The 20,106-nt window shown below is 42.7% G+C and overlaps 2 protein-coding genes across 5 annotated transcripts in view; both read left to right on the plus strand.

Annotated features, from left to right (window-relative positions):
- Positions 1–9,115, plus strand: part of CPSF6 (cleavage and polyadenylation specific factor 6) — a 28,661-nt gene extending 19,546 nt beyond the window's left edge. For 3 of the 4 annotated variants that reach the window (XM_015856175.3, XM_015856184.3, XM_015856193.3), the window contains one exon: positions 3,771–4,199. The gene's annotated coding sequence lies outside the window, so the exon portion shown is untranslated. Of the gene's footprint in view, positions 1–3,770 lie in introns of all 4 variants that reach the window. The other variant, XM_015856202.3, reaches the window with a different exon arrangement.
- Positions 9,116–17,303: 8,188 nt separating this feature from the next.
- On the plus strand, positions 17,304–20,048 carry LYZ (lysozyme). Its single transcript, XM_015856165.3, has 4 exons — positions 17,304–17,506; positions 18,232–18,393; positions 19,723–19,801; positions 19,882–20,048. The coding sequence occupies exons 1-4, from the start codon at positions 17,371–17,373 to the stop codon at positions 19,946–19,948; spliced, it is 444 nt and encodes a 147-aa protein (XP_015711651.2). The 5' UTR covers positions 17,304–17,370; the 3' UTR covers positions 19,949–20,048.
- Positions 20,049–20,106: the final 58 nt, after the last annotated feature.

Here is a 20,106-nt window from a genome sequence, read left to right on the forward strand (position 1 = left end):
GGTTCCAGATCTTACTGGTATTGAGCTATAGTGAGTGCTATTTACCTACTCTTTTTATGTGTATTTTTGAGGAAGAATTTATGTGGGGTTGGCATTTTTTATGTTTCTAGCATTTACCACAGAAATTATGCACTGTGCATCTGTTTCAATAGCTGAAATCCACTTTAGACTGTAAGAGATTAACAATGCCATTGTTCTGTATACCTCCTCTAGTCTGTTTGATAGCTATTCTGGTGCTTTACAGAAGCATATGTTTTGTTTCTTAATGTTTTGTAATTTCATTTTCTTGAGGGTGATAAGATGGTTTGAAAACCAAATGAACTGAAAGTCTTATTACTTCTTCTCATGAATGCTGCTGTAATTTTACTGCCTTCTGAAGTGTCTCAAGGCACACGTATTTTCTGTTCCTCACGGCCTGTGCTTTTTCCCCTTGCTTTGTGAAATTGGTAGTCTCAACAAATTTGAGCTGAATGAAAGTTCCATAAGAAATTTGTCTAAAAGGAATTAAAGCACTTGAAACAAATAATTTGCTTGCACTGAAAGCATGGGTTTTGTACAGCATTCTCCAGAGAACAAACAGGCTCATTCTTTTTTTTTTCATTTTGCTCATTGTGGTTTGAGAAGTAAGATTTCCTTTTCCAAAAAATAAGAGAGGGAACAATCTTCATTTTATGTTTTCCTGTGGCAGCCTGATCTACCTTTTGTGTCTTCCTCATATATTAATGTGAAAGGTGCTTTCCAACCTCATAGCATTTGAATTTGTAAACTAAAAATCTGGTTTTCTGAACGTACCTCTACTCATCATCTGTCTTTGGTGAATAGATGGGCTGGGATAGTAGGAGAAGCGTGCAATGAACCAAACTGTAGTTTGGGAGTGTTCTTTTTCTGTCCATACAATATTGTTTATAACATCAGGAGGTTGTTCAGTCTTGGTGTTTTTCATTTAAGAGCAACAGTAAATCAAAGATATCAGGTAAGTACATTAATAAAGGATGGGGGAAAATACCGCAAATGGAAGAGTTGTTAGCGATGGTAGAGTAGGTAATTTCTACGTGTATGATGGGCAAAGACTGACGCGTGTCTCACTTGACGTGCAGAATGGCAAACACAGTGTCAAGCTTGAAATTTTTTAATTCTCACTGTACTGTTGTAGCTAAACAACAATACTTGGGAGTTTCTGGTAATCTGGAACCTAGTTTAAGTTAATTTTTTTTAAATGGGATTTTTGCCTTTGTATATTTTTCCCCCTATGTATAGAATAAAATAAACGAGAACTACATTAATACTTAGGAGCTACTAGAATATGATGAAAAATATGTACCATGCACTTTACTCAATTGCAATTGTTCTGTGAGATTGAAATTCAGTCTCTGAAACTATCTAATAAATCACTATTATAAACAGACAGATGTATGCACATAAGGCTTTAAATTGCTGTAGAATTTTCACATGCTTGCTTGGATGATTGGAATTAAAGGAAAAAATAGTTGTTACTCTATATATACTCTTATATAAGATATATATATCTTCTTTTATACATATATATAAAAGAAATCACTTGGGTTTTGGTGTAAGAGTGTCTTTGGGTGTTAAAAGCAATGCTTAAGTTGCATTTTGCATAAAGATGTTGGATCCCTGAAGTTCTGGGATTTCATTTGTGAAATGTTCCTTAGCTTTTAAACCACAACAAACTATTCAACAGATAAGTCTGCTCTTTGGGTATCATTAGTGGAAATGCTGAGAAACTGATTGCTGTATGATGTTAAATTGTACAAACCTGGCACGTGCTTGGGACAGGTAGCTCGTATGAATTCATGGCAGGTGGAAAACTGCATTGCAACGAAGGGTTGACTAGAGATTCCATCTTTTTCTCCCTGAAATGTATCTTGCTTCTATATTCTATTTGCTTGTAGAATACTAAAAAAGGCTGAGAGCGAAGGTATAATCCATACATACATTTCTTCCTTTAGGAACCGCAAAGGTTTCTGATTATTGCCAGGATACACTGGCAGAATATTTGGAATTAAAATTAGCACCGCTTTGGATTTTAGTTGGCCACGTGCTTTTTAAAATTAAAAATACTGAAAGTTTTAGTGTGGTATCAACCATCTTAGGATCCATACTAGAAAGCACTACTCATAAATACTGCTTATTGTGCTTTCTTGAAAGTTCCTATAGTTGCATAAGTAACCTAACAAAACTAGCAAATTATTCTCAGGAACCAAAGCTTTCTCATGCTAGTATTGTTGATCCTACACATGGTGCTTTGGATCTGTTAACTGTTGCCATAGAAGTACTCGAGATCCATAACTCTTGCCACAGCGATTGTATCAAGAGAGCAGCAAATTCTGACTTGCAGTCTCACAGCTGTCATACCTTTTGTCCTCTAAAACATGAAATTCTCCCATTGGTTTGTGCTGATGTAGCCCACACCTCTGAATGCGTCTGCCTGTGGGTGTGGTGCTTTGTCACTGAGCCTCTGAAAAGTTCATTTGTAAAACATGTAATGTCTGTGGAAACTTTGGCCTCTGGGGAGGGAACTTTCTCCAGAGTAGTTACTGGTTCATGACTTGAGAACAAAGGCTGCAAATAAATGAAATTCCAGTTGCTGCTTCAGCATTACATTAGTTTACCCAAATACTGGAGGGTATGCAGCCTAAGCTCCTTGCGTTTTATGTTCTTATTTTTAATGTCACCATTAACAATCACATGTAGGAAGGGAAGAAGAAATGTGCCAATTACAGAATCACAGAATCACAGAATTACTTATACAAACGTGGAATGTTTTGTTTTCCCAACTGCTTTGCAATTGCAATAGCAAAAGAATATTTGACAGCTGTGTACTGGTGTACGTTCATGAAATTGCTCCTCTAAATGTCTGTTTTTCAAATGAACAATTAAATGTGTTGGGTTTTTAAAGAACTTGATTTAAATTATTTTGAAATAACTGAATGTTGAAATTGTGAATGATTAATGAAATGAAGTTAGTCAATTGTTCTGTAATGGAATTCAACTGAAATCCAATGTATGGAATTATACCGTCCCAAGTATTCTGTGAACTCTTACGGTAATTCACTTTGAATGGTGTGGTTCCTCATTTGCCTAAATAGACGGGCGTAGGAAGTAGGGGCTTGGTTTTTTTTCCTAGGGCAGGAGGAGACCTGCAGGTCTGTATTGTATTACTTGAAGAGTGGGTTTGTGCGATCAAACTGTGAGTGTATTTTTAGGTGTCAAGTCCATCCTGCTTGCCAGTAGGCTGGAAATTTGGAAGTGCCACTATCCAATTCTGTGCACTCTCAAATTTTACTGGGCTGTGAGCCACCCACTTCACGATACAATCAGTGCATCGCTTAAATGTCAAATTTAAATGGGTTTAAAAGTTCTGTAAGCGAGCAGGTAAAAATGTAAAAATCTAGCTGCGGGCAAAATTACATTACGTGCTTGTTGGTTTATTCTTTCAGAATTCATATTTAAGTAAACGCTCTATATAAATGTTTCCATCAGTCACAGGAACAGTAGCTATTTCTGCCTTTATCACTGGATACTTTCAAGTGTGAGATTCACATTCTTTCAATTTTGTTGTACAATTGGTTTTAATTACCGTATCCTAAAGCAATTGCACAAACAAGTAGCTACTGCTCCTGCTAGTTTGTGTTAGTTTACATATGGTGAAGTAGCTGCACGACTTGTGTATGTATAGATAAGGCAACAATTTTCTGTGTATTATGGGGACTAGCAAAATCTACATCACAAATTTTGACACATTACAGCTGAAGGAAGAGGAGCAGCGTACAAGACAAGATACGTTCTTCAAGGAAAGATGCTTGTCCGGCAGTTTGCTTCATGTGATTGAACTGAGCCTGTAAGGATTCATGGATAAAATGAACAGGAATAGATCTGAATAAAGCAAATCTGCATACATGGTAACCAGTAGCTCTTTTACTTTTTTTTTTTTTAAATGTTGCTTAACTGTTTTATTTGAGGGAAACCTGTGTGATTTAAACCTTATAGCTTTTGCAACTTCATTACTGGTTATATACATTTGGCAATTATAATGTGCGAGCAATTGGAAAAAAAGTCAAGTAAATGCTTGTTTTTATAGTAGTTTGTTCATGTTAAAATGTTCATATGATAATGTCTGTACACAGCACCACTTTGATTACAGTAGATGTAGTGTTGTAATAAACTGTTTAATGGGGCTGATGTGTAAAGCTGTTCAAGTTATTTGATGTTTACACCTCAGGGAACGTCTTGTGTTCAGCAATATTTAAAGATAATGTTACAATGAAAACATTGATGCTGTCTTTAAAAACATCGCAATAGTTCTTGCATATGCCTCAACCTAATCTTGCATTCAGTGAGTTGAACTTACTAATGTTGCTCTCACACGCTCAATTTTGATACGAAGACATGTGGTCACAAAAACCTTTAATGCTATTTTGCTTTCTAGCAGTGTTTACCTAGGTGGCTTGTGAACTTGCTCATTGACGTATAAAACTGTAAAAACTGCAGTTCTTCGCGTTCTCTTGCTTTGAGGAAGGTGCTCCCAGGTCTCTGATGGGAGCGCACTGAAAATGCTCTTTCACACAGTCTTGATCCTGGTCGACGCTGCCGTTCATATCAAACTGTTTGCATGGTCTTAAACTGTTCATATTGAGGGGTGCAAAGGTTAGCTTTAAATAATAATAATAATCCTGCAGTTGTTTACAGTTTTATAGAACCAGTGCTTGTGTGTTTCTCCCTTCCCTCCGCCCTCGAGGCTGCGACAGTCTGTAAATAGCTGTATATTAGATGTGACAGGAGGAAGGAGATGTTTCCATTATTCAGACTTTATGGGTTTGATACTTTCTTAATGCTTTGGGGTTCATTCACACATGCATATAAAAGAAACAGAAGGTACACCTGTATGTCCGTGGCCCACGATGGGCAATATTGAGGTATCTTCGCAAAAAGCAGCGCTAATTAAATCCGTCAAATGAGGTTTTGTAAATTTACTTGAAAACAGTTTGCTGGAGCTTAGCGTGGAGGCTGAACTCCGGTTACAAGAAATTTGTTTGAAAAATTCAGTAAGAATAAATGAATGGAAAAGATTCATTTAATTTGGAAAAACTCCTTTTCTGGAGGCCTGTTACAAAGGCTCATTCTTTGTCTGTTGCAAATCATTATGTAACTGATTTATTCTTAGTTTTTACTGATTCACGTAGCTGTGCTTAGTGCTTTAAGTTTATTTTCAAGACCTCAGATGGCTTTAAGAAGCAACTCTTGGACAGCTCTTCATTTCTTTCTTTTTTTATTACTATTATTTTTTTTACTGATTTTTCTTTCTCAGAAGGTTTTACAGCAGACCTAAAAATCTGTTCTCCTGTTCAGGAAAGCACTTCAATCCACTTGGTTTTCCAGAGCACGTGCCTACATTCTGCCCATTTCAAGGAATGTAAACATATGCTCTAAGCTAATTTGTGCGGAGTGAGTGGTTTTGTTGCTTTGCTGAGTCGGGACCAGTAGCAGCGTGTACAACTGCAGAAGCTTTGCTTAAGTCTGAAATGCTCTTATATTTTTTATCACCAACCCTTGGCCGAATTTTCTGCAGCCAGGTTGATGCTGTTGGACTGGGCTGCAACCTCCAGACCCCCTTCCCCTCTTTTTCCTTAAATTATGTACCTCAAATCCTCACGCATGGGATCGCTGGTGTTAATGGAACTATTTGCTACTGAGGAGATATTTGCAATGTTTGCTTGAACCTGTTTCCAAATGAAAGCTGCCTTTTAAAGTTTTGTAAACTGAAAGTTGTATCTAATGAGTCACGACTCATTTCCTGCTATTTGTGAATAGGTGTTGGTTACAAACAATACTGTTGTAATTTTATTTTTTACTTCAAAACATTGTTTACTGTTGCGTGTAATAAGTTTAGGGGAAGAATAACCTGCCTGTAGCTGTCACATGGGGAATAGCTCATGCTGGAGAGACAGCAGGTAAGTAACGTTCCATTGCAGAACTATATTATAACTCCAGATAAAAAATCAAGAACATTTTATGCAGGAATTGATATTTTATTCCGCACTGAAATAGGTATAAGGAGACTGTTGCTCTTCTACAGAGCGTAGCTTCTCGTGCAGATTTCTGTTGCTGGCAATGGAAATAGCAGGGGAAGATTAGCAGGAAGAAGACAACACAGGTTAAACTGAGTGTGTTGTGGCTTAGAAGAAGAGGTCCCCACATGAAGCCCCTTATTTCTACCTGTTCTCTGAGTACTGAGTTTGAACTGATAGGCACACCGTGTCACTATTTAGATAGTACTCTTGCTACTGTGAGCTTTGTTAGATTTTTTTTTTTTTTTTTTAATGGAACAAGTAATCTGTACAGAAAAAGATCCAAAGACCCTGATAGACACCAAAAAGGAATATGTCTGATGCACATCATGTGTAAGCAGATCCATAATACAATTGTACTGGGTTTGGGTTTATTACGTATGACTGGTGGCTTCCTGTGCGTGCTCAGGAAATGGCAGTTGGGCACTGCACTGCCTGGTGATGGTGCCATGGTGGCTCCTGCCACCTTCTTTGATATTCACTCTTGTATTTCATCTCCTCTTACTGATGAAATGGTTAAACAGTCTGTGAGGAAATAGTTGATATTTCTTCTGAACAGTGTTTTTATAAGTAACGTTGAAAATTGGGTAAGGCTGTGTGTCCTTAGTCTTGGGAGACAAAGCCCACAGCGGGTGGTGGTTGGGGTGGTGGCATCTCAGTGACAGGAGAGTTTTTTGCAGTAGGTTTTTTTTTTTTTGCCTGCTTTTTTTTTTTTTTTTTTCCTTTAAGTAAGGTGTGCTTTTTCCTTAGTGAAATTTCTACTGGACCGTATGTTTTGACAGGTCAGAAACATTTCTTCAAGAGAAGAACGTACCATTTTGGGAACTGTACAGCCCTTTTCTTTCATTCCCTTTTTGCTTTCTGTGCCAATGCCTTTGGTTCTGATTGCATTATGAAAAACGTTTGTCAGAACTTGAGGTTGTTATTTCAGCGTGGCTTGAAAGCTTGGGGTAGCTGTTGTTACATGAGATACCTTATGAAGTTTACGCCAGCTTGATGCTTTATTGCTTTATTTTTTCCCTTCAGAGTAGAGAGCGTTCTCTGTTTTTTTTTTTTTCCTTTGAAACTGGTGAGGCTTAGATTTTTCTAATGGGACTTTTTTACCTGATGATCTAGTTGCATACACAATGCTTGTAAATGTTTTCCTAGTTAACTTGTTGATAACTTCAGATTTACATGTTGTACATACTTGTCATCTGTGTTTCTAGTAAAAATATATGGCATTTATAGAACCACGTAATTCCCGATTTCCTTTTTTTAATCTATATGCTCTGTGTACAGGTCAAACAGACTTCACCCCTATTTTTATTTATAGGATTTTATATGCAGTCTGTCGTTGGTTCTTGTGTTGTAAGGATACAGCCTTAAATTTCCTAGAGTGATGCCCAGTGAGGTGGGTTGTCACGTGGCTTCAAATGTAGAACCTGCACGTTTGGCTGCTGCCTTCCCGAGATCCAGGGTGCTAAACTGCTTCTGCATTGAGGTATAAACCACTCAAGATCCCAGGGAAGTGCAGATCCACATGCATAAAGAAGAATGAATACTTTCTAAAATATTTTGGCATAGGAAACAAGCTGCGTGGATTTGTTTGGGATTTAAATTATTTTGGTAGTAGAGCCCATAGGTTTTGAACCCAGTTGCAGCACGCTAGTGAGTCACAGTGCTTATGCAGAAGTGATTCCCGTTGCAGCTGTTTACGGCACTGCCTTGCAGTGAGCGTTACAGACAGGGGTGGGATACTTTGTGTTACATTCCCACGCGCTGCCACGCAGCCACCTCCTGGAACACACCTCACCTGCTGGGTACTTCTCAAACCATCTTAGTTGTAGAAGATGAGTTACTAAGAAACGGGGAAGTTTCTCAGTTGGATGTTCTCATGGGATTTTCTTTTCCCCATGTTGGACAAAGTATGATAAAGCATCTCTATTTGTAAATTATGCACTTGTTATTTCCTGAATCCTTTCTATAGCACCAGTTATTGCAGCAGATGTAGGCTCTGGTATGGCCTGTGTCTGCACTTAGATCTTTTAAAGCTTCTTTGGAAATACACTGACTTGATTGAAGTCTCTTGAAAATAGTAAGCAGTACTTCCCTTCGATCCCAATGCAACTGAGCCTTTCAGATGTAAAAAAAAATTCTGTCTTATTCATACCTTGTAATGTAATTTTACACCCCCAGTGCTGACACTTTGGAATCTATTTAAGTAATAGACTTTGGCCTCACCCTCTTGTGTACTGTATTTTGTAATAGAAAATATTTTAAACTGTGCATATTATTATTACATTATGAAAGAGACATTCTGTTGATCTTCAAATGTAAGAAAATGAGGAATGTGTGTGCTTTTATAAATACAAGTGATTGCAAATTAGTGCAGGTGTCCTTTAAAAAGAAGTAATATACAAAGGACCGGGTGTTTTACAAGTGAAATACATTCCTATTTGGTAAACAGTTACATTTTTATGAAGATTACCAGCGCTGCTGACTTTCTAAACATAAGGCTGTATTGTCTTCCTGTATCATTGCGTTTCCTCATTCCCATTTTGCACAAGGATGGCTGGGTAAACTGTTCAAGAAATGGCTTTGAAATACAGCATGGGAGCTTGTCTGAGTTGGGATGCAAAATTGCACTGCAAAATGTAAGGAAATGGATGTCTCTCAGAATGCCCAACTCCAAAGGGTGTTATACGTGTATATAGTAAGCAGTTTCCTGATTCCAGCAGGCCAAAGAGTCTGCTGAATATTGCGTTGCCGGAGACCTGTATTTCTCAACAAGGTAAGATGGTATCCTAGCAACTGTGGATTTTAATACATTTTCAGCAGGAGTACTTAGTTAATCTCTACCTTTCATCATTTTTAGATGTTATACTTGAAATATTGCATAACTTTTAGCTTTCATGGGTTCCTTTTTTTCAGCCTTTAGGAGACTGTTAAGCAATTTGCTGTCCAACTTTTGTGTTGGTCTTAAACTGCAATAGTAGTTTACCTTGTATTGAAGAAATAAAGACCATTTTTATATTTAACAAAAACACTTTTGTCTGTCTTCATTTCGAGTTGTCTGATATCCTTTCAGTGCTCATTATGTCGGTTCTGTCAGGTATTCAGACATCAGAACTTAAGGTGAGCTCAGTGGAGTTACAGCTGTGGGTTCAATGCTGTTATTTCTGAAACCAGAGATGATTTTGTTCAGGCTAGCCGTTGTCTTCATCTGCTCGTCAGACACTTTCTGCAGAGTTTAAGGTTAGTCAGAAGCACATACATTTATTGATATTCTTTTAAAGTCCCTATCAGGTTAAAAAAAAACCTTATCGGTTTTTTTATTTTATTTTATTTTTCATTTGGAAATGTATTGTTTCCTAGACTTCATAGCTTCTGATTCTGAAATACAGTCCGATGGGCATGGAAAAAGCACAGCGCTCTTCATCTTGTTTAAACCTCATTTTGGAATGAATGAAGTTAAGCAAGGGCACAGGTTCATGAAATAGAGGCAACACACTCAGGAGAAAGTGAACCTGGGTTTCTTCGGCTAGTGTTCTAAATTTGTTGTGAGGAAAGTAACACCCACTTCCTTGAAAGGGCTCCAGCTTTAACGCTTCCAAATTGAAGGTGGCGGGTAACTTGGCTTCTCCGCTATTGGATCATGGACCATAGCCTGGCTTCAGAGGTCAGGCGAAGGTTGGGATGGGTGGAAGGAGTGCTGAGCTGTGGTTGGGGGACTGCGGGGGCTCCAAGCTGAGTTTGGGGTGGGGAGCACAGGGAAAAGTGTTGGTAACTATTTTGAAGTACCATGTTGCAAACATCTCGTCCACGAATACATAGGGTGTGTACTCTGGAAGATCAACAGTGTGGGTTCAGTAACGCATGGATGAATTCACAGTGGAAGCATTCAAGGATAGGTCATCTAACGACGCCAGATCATCGAGCTCTGACTGGAAGCGGTATCAGAAGAATGAGGAAGGTAAGCAGTTTGAGTGTTTTCCCTCCACGTAAAGTAGCCTGGGAAAGTAGCACCCCTTGAGCAGAGACAAGGAAATAATTCAGCAGCACGTGCTAGGAGAACTTCTCCTTGCTGAATTCTACTTGCAAGAACCTTGCTGCCTGGCTTTTGGTGTCTTCTGCAGCACCTGCTACAGATTGCAAGGCCCAGAGCCTGTGGTGAGCTGGAGGGAAAAATTCTGCTCAAGTCCAGGCTTCAGCAGGTCGTTTTTCCTTGCTTCTTCCCCCATCACTGTGCAGCAGAGTGGAAGTGATGCACAGTGATGACCCTGTCTGCTACCTGTTGCTGCAGGCAGACTGGCCTCAGTAAAAGAGAGCTAACTCTATACACATGCCATAGCCTGAAGGTAAAATGGGTTTTAGAAGATAAGACAACACAAAGGCAAAACTGCCTGCCCCATGAGAATTAAAGCAGATTCTGAGCACAGTTTGTACTGACTGAGCCAACAACATTGGTAGGGTTTCTCAGGGTAGTTGGATCAGATTGGGATTTGTATGGGTTAGCAGGGAAATGTAAGGCAGTCACTTCATGGGCTCTTGAGCTGCAGTCAAAAGGACTCTTCCAGACTGCAGGAACTGGTTCTGTGTGGTTGCACTTGAGTTCTTGTGCAGATGTTCTGCTGCAGGCCTTGCAGTGTAGGCAGTGGGACAGCACAAGTCCCCACAGTATCTGTGCAGAGAAGGAATATGGTCCCTTCTACTGAACTAGTTCTACCCGGTCCCGCTGAGTGTTCTACTGGGCTTCATTTCTTTGCCAGCAGAGGAATGTTAGTGGTCTGGGAAAGGTTTTATGTTTTAATATTCATCTCCAAGTGGAATTGAAAGCAATGTAAGCACTACTTGGGAGAGCGGAACTCGAGCAGGTAATGGGAAGTGAAGTTTCTTGGCCCCTGTTCTATTTGGGGAAGGGAGAAATACTCCATTTGAAAGTAGTTTTAGTAGAGATGCTGTCTGCACACATAGCACTTGCGGCAGAGGGTTTGGCATGGCTGAAAGCAGTTCACATGACATGCTGCGCATGACCTTCTAAATGCATTTTGACTAATGATGCATTGCTCCACTGTTGCTGTCACCACTGCTGAAATGCACCACCCGCTGCCTTACTGTGCTCACATCCCATTTGGCCTCCGCGGATGTTCAGCAAGCATTGATAAATGTCAGTGGGTGCCTTTCTTCCTGCACTGGGGAATTAAATGCCACACTTTTACTTCATACGCACTTCTGTGTCAGATGGCATTGTGTCACAGTGCTCCTCTGCTGCCATCTGTCACACAGCAACAACGGCCTATTGGTGGGAAGCTTCAGCCTCCACTGCCGTACCGCCAACATCTGCCTCTGATGCTGTGGGCTAATATGAAGAAATGAGGCGTTACTTTCAGAGCAGCGCTGACACTTGGAAGGAAGGAGAGCCTCCAGGTGCTCAGCCCCACAAAGCACTGTAGGAAAGGCGCAAATGCTCCCAGGTGGTGTGACAGGCCCCTCTGGCTACCTAGAGGCATGAAGCTTCTCTGTTTACTGTGTTTGCATGTTTGACTGATGAGGCCTCAGATAGATGAGCTCTGTTGTTACGTGTCTGATGCACTTGCTTGTCTCTCTCCATCCACATCCATGCATTTGTCGCTCATCCCTTATCTGTGTCTTCTATTCTTCGAGTGAATGCTCTTAGAGTGAGAGAACCCAGGGAAAGAAAACGTTGGCTGCAGTTAGTTCTGTGATGAACGCACCTCTGAATAATGGCCAGAGGTGGGTGGGTTTCTCTGAGGAACGGGCAGCATTTGACTCTGGAAGCAAGGAGCTCTGCAGAGTTGCAGTTATATCACAGCTGATGTTGAAACTGGTGCTTAGAACAGACTCCTTGGGTTCCCTGGTACTCCTTTTCCCTCTTGGCAGCTGGTTTATTTCTGGTAGAAAGGCAGCCACCCTCACTGCAGGCTGGGCCCCGCTTAGAAAGGATGTGGCTCTGCCTGGGTGCGTTACAGCTCTGCCCCGGTGAAAGGGGATTAAAATGGGGACCATTCATCCCAAACAGGATCCTTATTCATGGATCAAGCTGTAAGGGACTTGGGCTCCAACCTCACAGTGTTAATTGGAGTACGAATGTAATTAAAACTGCGTTCTTGCGTTCCTAAGTCATTTAGCCTGGACTCTTTGCAGCACGTAGGGCCACAGCTCCCACTTTCTCCAAGACCACTGGTGCAGGAGTAGTGAAAACAGGGACCGATTCAGAACAACCAATGGAGTGTTGCAGAAGAACCCAATGGAAAGAATGTATAAATTGTGTGGCGGGTATTTTTTTAAAATACATAAACTCCTTTGAATGAAAAGGGTCAGAGAAGGTCAGCATTTTATTAGCAGCCATAAAAACAGATGACTGAGTGCCATTTTTGCTCTGCAAGAAAAGCTATTTTGAGCTCCGTGTACGTATAAATTCTCTGTAACGGCTGACGCTCTCTGCTGGCTGCCTGCCATCTCAGCTGGAGTGCAGCACCACTTTCCTGGTGTTTCCCTCGCAGCGGTAACAGGACAACGCTGCAGGCAAAAAGTATTTCTCTTCCTGTCATGTGGGATCCCTACTGCGCCCTCCTGATTTTACGTTACCCCCCCACTGTTCCCTTCAGTGACTTGAGACAACAACAAAAAAGGATTTGGAAATAAAACACATCTATGCCATCACCTCCTCCAGCGTTTTGGTTTTTAATGATGCCAATAGCTGGCTTAGATTTTGAACTGAGAGGGGCTTGGGTGTATTACTGAAGAACAAAGCAAAGCATATATAAACTCAAGTCTTTTATTTAGAAAACTGGCAAGCTGTCAAAAACAAAAAGGCCTCACCACCAAGTTAAATGAATAGTGTGCTATAAGCAGCAGGGCCAGCACGAGGGATGGTGGCACAGCGCAGCCAGGTTTGTGCGACCTCCAGCTGTGCTTAACATGCAGGGGCAGCCACCTCTTCCCCATTCCAGTTGGTCCTGTAAGATGACAAGAAGAATAAAAATATCCCCATCTCTTTTTAACTTGAAAAAGTTGGCAAATTTAATACCACAATTCTGGACAGAATATGTAGCAGCTCTTGGTTTCTTGTATATCCCCACTTATTTCAGCACTTGCATCTCCTATCGCTCCTGTCTCAGGATAAGAGCTGCCAATCTCCAGGTAACCCCCAGCCCTGTCCTCTACTGCAGCAGTGAGCCCGCATAACACAGTCTGTCTCCAACAACCCCATCATCTCATGATGCAGATCATTTTCCTTCTGCTTTTGTTCTTGTGGTCATTTTCCTCCATTCCTGGCGCTGTGTCACAACCTGCTTGTGACTCTGAAAGCAATTTTGGAAACAACAGCACTTGGTGCAATTTCCTTTATTTCAGACTGTCTGCAGCATGTGTTTGGTGACAGTTTTCCTAGTTATGCCACTTCTTTTTTCCTTTTCATTCTTCTAAGCGCATCTCCATGCTGGTAATGCCAGCCAAGCCTATGAACGTTCAAACAGTGAGTCCAGGACACTGTTGGCTTTTCAGGCTCCCAGAGCCCCTTGCAGATTTGTGTCAAGCTTTTCATCCACCAGAACTGGTTAATAATCCTGGTTAATACTTCTGCCCTCACTTATATAAGCTTGTTTCAGGAGACTTCTATTCTTTAGGACAGATTGTGTTATACCTACTTGCCCTATTCTTGCGTATTTACATTTCAGTTCATGTTTCCCATAACAGGGCAGAATATATATTCCTCTAACAAAAACACATGCAGAATTCCTACTGTTATCTCAGCAGGGTTTTCATGTCAGTATTAGCACATAGTCAATATGAAGCATGTACCTTCCAAGCTGCAGCCTCCCATAAATCCTGTATGTGGGATCAGATACAATAGATAAGCTTTTGTATCTGCAGAGACCCTGGGGGCTCTCATGTGCTTAAGCTCTGTTCTGTTCTGACTACACCATTTTCTAGATCACCCAGTTGTTCCTATACAACTTCCTTGTTGTCCTTCATTCTTTCCCAGCTTGTATCTTTGACACAGACAGGCCTGTTTTTGTGTTCATTTCAGCAGGCATTTAATTCTTCATTGTCATCTTCTTGTTCTGTTGATGCACTCTGGAACAGGATTTTCAGCAAAGAATGTCCAGCTGAAAGCTTTCTGCCATTAGATATTCTCACCAGTTCTTATTGTTTGAGGTGAGCCATAAATTACTAGGACTTCATCACTGAGAAATTTATGCATTTTACTACTTCTATTATGTGCTTACTTTGACATAACACTGACACGGATATATTTCACTGGGATTTCCACAGCGTCTCTGTGTCCTTCACATTGTTTCACTCTCATGCTTCTGATATAATCTTGGCAATCAGTCCAGCTGCCCACCACAAGAAGAGAGATTCCTTTTTTATTACTTCTTTTCAGCCAATAAACAAGATGTGAGAAGCCCAAACAGGAACTTGTGGGGCAGGCTGACATCAAGGGAAAGACAGCTGAAGGGTTGTGTAGCTCAATAGAATTAGGAAATAATAACGTTGTGTCAGACAGGGTTGCCTGATTTATACAGGCACGTCCTAAGCTAGAGATGCTGTTTTCCAAGGCCACCTTGCAGTCCTTGGTTTGTAAAATAAGTCATAGGTAACTTTCCTAGTGAATTGCATGGAGAATCATGATGGCAGTTCTTGCTATTTATTGTGGTAAGATGCTAAAATTGGAGACAGCAAAGTAAGACTTGCTGCTCTAGGTGCTCTGCCGTGCAGGCAGCGATGGCACTCGCACACCAAGATGAGGGATGCTCCCAGCTGATGGACCCTGGGGCAGTAACAGTGGGTCTCATGCTGTCTGCTCATTTTGAATAGCAGAGAAAAAGAAAAGACCTCTTCTCAGCACGGGAGAAGTTGTCAGACTTGCAAAATAAAGGATGCAGCCCCAAATGTTCATCATCTCAGGGTCTGAAGGAGGATCAGAAACTGTGTATACAGTTTTAGGCTTCTTTGAATGCAGCTTTTGAAAGCTGTTCCTGGCCGAGGCGCTACTAGTTGGTACCATCAGAAACGGGACCAAATGTCTTTAAGGTGCAGCAGGAGGAAACACTTTGCACTTTGTGAAAGTGATTAACCACAGTCCCTGAAGAAATCCAGCTCCTGTTTGAGCTGGTACTGCACAACACTATGGAGTCTGCTGAAACAACAGCACATCTCTATAGGACTTCCAGGAAGGATCTTCTTAAGCTTCTTAATTATGGTACATCTGCAGTTGGCAGATGACTACTGGAAGGAGAATGAGGAACTAGCTGGGAATATTTCTGTTTGACCAAGATGAAGTCGCCCTTTTCTTTACTGGCATTTAGAAATAATCATTGTGAATTGCAAAGCAGGAGTTTGCTGAGATTTTCATTTCTTCCCTGTTGGTGACAGCACAGTTCTGGCTATGAAAGGCTGCTTACAAGAAGGATAAAAATATTAGGGATAATAAATCCAAGTCTGAAAACAATGAGGTTTTAGCTGGATTTGTCATGAAGAAATGGAGACCTTTGCTGGATAGCTGTGGTATTCATGTGCCTTTTTGCTCAGTTACTTATCAACCCCAGCAGAGGTCAAATAAGAACTTGGGTCTCTCAGGCTACTGGCATACAGCTGTGGTTTTAGCTCAGCTCAGGTAGAAACTGAGGATCACAGCTCAGTGCAGTCCTAGAGAACAGAAGGGAGTCTTCTCTTAGGACCTTTATTCACAGGGCCTCAAGGTCATTGACGTTAATCAGAAAACTTTCCATTCTGGCCACAGTTGAGGTGAGACAATCTTGTAATATTCTCTCAGCTGTACAGCAATCCCAGTTTGTACAGTTCTGGCACTTCTTGGGTCAGGCCGTGATCCAAGGAGCAGGAGTTCCAGGTATGGTCAGGGAGCACCTGACCGTCCCAACTCACTGCACTCAAACAAAGGCAAAACCACACCAGTGGCTTTTGTTGAAATTGCAGCGTGGCCCAGAGGGGCTGCATCAGTACTGGACTGACCATGAGGCAATGTTAATCCTCAAAAAGTGCAATTTGCAGCCATCAAATTGAACTAACTGATACTACAACACAGTCAGTATCATCAAGTGGTTTGGCTTGGGAGATGGAGGGGCTGTAAAGGAGCAGCTGTACCAGCACCTCTCTTCTCTCTCTGTGAAGAACTTTCCCATGATATCCAATCTAAGCCTTCCCGCCTTGAGGTTAAATCCAATCCCCCTCGTCCTATCACTGTCTACTCTTGTAAAATGTTGATTCTCCTCCCTTTTATAATCCCCTTTTAAATACTGCAAGGCTGCAGTGAGGTCTCCTTGCAGCTTTCTTCTCTTCTCCAAGCTGAACAAGCCCAGCTCCCTCAGCCCGTCTTTACAGCAGAGATGCTCCAGCCCTCTGATCATCTCTGTTGCCCTCCTCTGGACCCTCTCCAGCAGCTCTATGTTTTTCCAGTACTGGGGGTCCCAGGCCTGCACACAGTACTCCAGATGGGGCCTCAAAAGGGCAGAGTAAAGAGGGACAATCACCTTCCTCACCCTGCTGGCCTCCCCTCTTCTGATGGAATCCAGGATACCACTGGCTTTCTGAGCTGCAGCTTCTCCTTATTAGTTCCACTTTCAAAACAGGAACAATACCACAGGTGCTGAAGACCAGTGCAGAGAGTTTTTCACACTTCTTCATTTCGGTAGATCTTAGATGAGGAATGTTGAAGTTGTGCTTCTGCATGTGCTTCTTCCTCCTCAAACACAGTGGTTGACACCTCACCCCACCTGCCACTGAATGGCTCCGCAGCCCCCTGCACTCAGAGCCCTGATGAACCCAGCACTGACTGCTTCAGACACTGTGTAATAGCACAGCATGGCCAAGTTGCACCTATTAGTAACACAAACGATGTGCTGCATCCTCCAGCACTTGAGAAGAAGAGCCAAATTTGCATTGCCAGGAAATGGTTTAGTGATTCTGCCAATTAAAACTTGTTTATTTATCTATCTCCTATGGATATTTTCATTACATTGTTAGTACTGATACATTGATGATGAACATTGTCTATGCAGTAAAACTGGGACTGTAGATATTGCAACAGACTACAAAATTCCTCTGTGGCTTAGCCAGTGTGATACCTCCCACATTGTATAGGAAATTTGGCAAGTTTAGAGCAATGTTTTAAGTGTTGGGAGATTTCTGTATACTCAAGAGGGTGTTTTTGACAGGCGTAGAACAGAGAAATTAAAAGGGGGTGGGAGGAAGTTAAAAGAAGAGGCAGGTGCAAGAGAGCCTGCAGTCCCGCTGTGTGTGCGACACTGGCAACATGAGGTCTTTGCTAGTCTTGGTGCTTTGCTTTCTGCCCCTGGCTGCTCTGGGGAAGGTCTATGGACGATGTGAGCTGGCAGCAGCTATGAAACGTCATGGACTTGATAAATACCAGGGATACAGCCTGGGAAACTGTAAGTCTGAACTCTCATGATTTCCACGGAGCACACGGGTGGGAATTTCCATCTAACAAGCTTCTTTAAAGTGAACAGGTCTGCGTGATATTGAAATTCAGATATTTAGAATCCATCGGGTTAGTCCATCTCTGCTTGCACAGAGTGCAGGTATTTTCTACAGATTTCCCCTTTACCGGTTCTTTTCCTATCGTTCTTCCTCAGCTGAACAGAGATGCTGTCACTGGAAACGTCTCCCAGAAGCAGCCTGTCCCATCCTACCTCCTCACATCCTAAGTGCTCTGGTTTTACTTGCTTTAATCCCTTCCTTTGCAGATGCCCCCAGGGCTGTGGAGCAAGCAGGAACCACACTGGGCAGAGACACTGGTGTCAGGCTGGCTTGGTGGGGATTGCTACAAGGAGTAGTGGGGGGAGAAGAGAGTGTGATAACATGGGAAGGACAGACAGAAAGAAAGCGGGCTGAGAAGGGATCCTGGAGACAAGGAGTGAGGGGCCACTTGAAAGCTTCTTTCCTCTGGTGGGAACTGACAACAGATTATTGTTTCCTTTGAGGGAAGCACGCATGCATTCTGTTCCCAGATCTGGAGAGCAATTCATGTCATGTTCACAGCTGAAACATGAACCACTGTCCCCATCCTTCCTCCTTCCTGCTGACCTGACACAGATGCAGGAGCACACAAACAGGGTTTTTTGTTTTCTTTTCCTTTGGAATGGAACTTTGACAGGGGTGTGCGCTGCAAAATTCGAGAGTAACTTCAACACACAGGCTACAAACCGTAACACCGATGGAAGCACCGACTACGGAATCCTACAGATCAACAGCCGCTGGTGGTGCAACGATGGCAGGACCCCAGGCTCCAGGAACCTGTGCAATATCCCATGCTCAGGTGAGCTCGGTTTCTCAAGGCAATAAATGCCCTTCCATAATCCATCTGCAAGCAGGCGAGCAAAGGTTGGTTACAACCCCATCTTTAGAACAAAGCAGAACAAAATTCAGTGTTGCCAGCAGGAGCAGAGAGGTCATTGTCCCCTGTACTCTGCAATGGTGAGGCTGCATCTCAAGTACTGTGTCCAGTTTTGGGCCCCTCACTGCAAGAAAGACATTGAGACCTTGGAACATGTTCAAAGGAGGGCAACAAAGCTGGTGAGGGGTCTGGAGCACAGGCCTTATGAGGAGAGGCTGAGGGAGCTGGGAATGTTCAGCCTGAAGAAGAGGAGGCTCAGGGGAGACCTTATTGCTCTCTATAACTTCCTGAAGGGAGGTTGTAGTGAGCTGGGGGTTGGCCTCTTCTCTTGTGTCATTATTGATAGGACTAGAGGGGATGGTTTCAAGCTGCGGCAGGGGAGATTCAGGCTGGACATTAGGAAACATTACTTCTCAGAAAGGGTGGTCAGGCACTGGAATGGACTGCCCAGGGAGGTGGTGGAGTCACCGACCCTGGGGGTGTTCAAGGTGCGACTGGATGTTGTATTGAGGGACATGGTTTAGTGGGAGCTATTGGTAATAGGTGAACGGTTGGACTGGATGATCTTTTAGGTCTTTTCCAACCTTGGTGATTCTGTGAAAATTCAAACTCACTCTTCTCATTATCAAAAAGGAGATCTGCACCACAGCCATGCACACGTGAGAGGAAAATGTTTCTTAATGGCGGGAACTGCGGCCCCCTGTCTAATCACCTGAATGTTTCTAGAGAAAAGAGGTTTCAGAGAAGCCATTTATTAATTAGCAGCGTCATTAACCTGTGGAAAATCCTCTTAGAAGGTTGTAAAAGTTTGACCCTTGCAAAACCTTGTCCCAAATGCCACTTTCCCATCCCACTGGTGAAGGGGAGGAGAGGTGAACAGATCCACAAATCCCCCCGTTAGATTACAGTGAAGAGACACCCAAAGTCTGTATGTAAGAAGAAAAACCATCATTTTTTAATAGATTTCTATGAAGCAGTCGTCCTATATGCATGGGCTCAACACAGTATCATAGTCTGGTGCGGGTTGGAAGGGACCTTAGAGATCATGGAGTCCAAGCCCCGGGATTCGAGCCCATGTGTAGCAGAGCGGCACTTGTACCACTTGCACCACACAGAATGACAGAATTGTAGGGGTTGGAAGGGACCTCTAGAGATCATCGAGTCCACCCCCCACACGGACACGCACTGTCTGTCTGTAGCCGACCAAAGTACACAACACAAAATAACGTGTCCCGCTCTTCCTTTCCCCAGCGCTGCTGAGCTCGGACATAACAGCGAGCGTGAACTGCGCCAAGAAGATCGTCAGCGATGTGCACGGCATGAACGCCTGGTAGGTTGTGCTCCGGGCGGTGGTTCCTTGCGGATCCCGCAGTGCTGCCGCCCCTCACGGCTCCATCTCCCTCCTCGCAGGGTCGCCTGGCGCAACCGCTGCAAAGGCACCGACGTGAACGCGTGGATCCGCGGCTGCCGGCTGTGAGGAGGAGCCGCAGCGCCCATCCCGCCCGCTTGGCCGGCGCGACAATCCCCGCCCGGCGCTTCTAAACGCAGCCCTCATTAAAAACACCGTCCGCAAACGCTTTCCTGTCGCTCTGCGCCTCTTTCCGCCAACAGGGGAAAGGAGGGGAAGGAGGGGCG

Source organism: Coturnix japonica, chromosome 1, assembly GCF_054131305.1.
Source record: "Coturnix japonica strain WE chromosome 1, WE-NBRP24, whole genome shotgun sequence".
In the NCBI taxonomy this organism is placed as follows: Eukaryota; Metazoa; Chordata; class Aves; order Galliformes; family Phasianidae; genus Coturnix; species Coturnix japonica.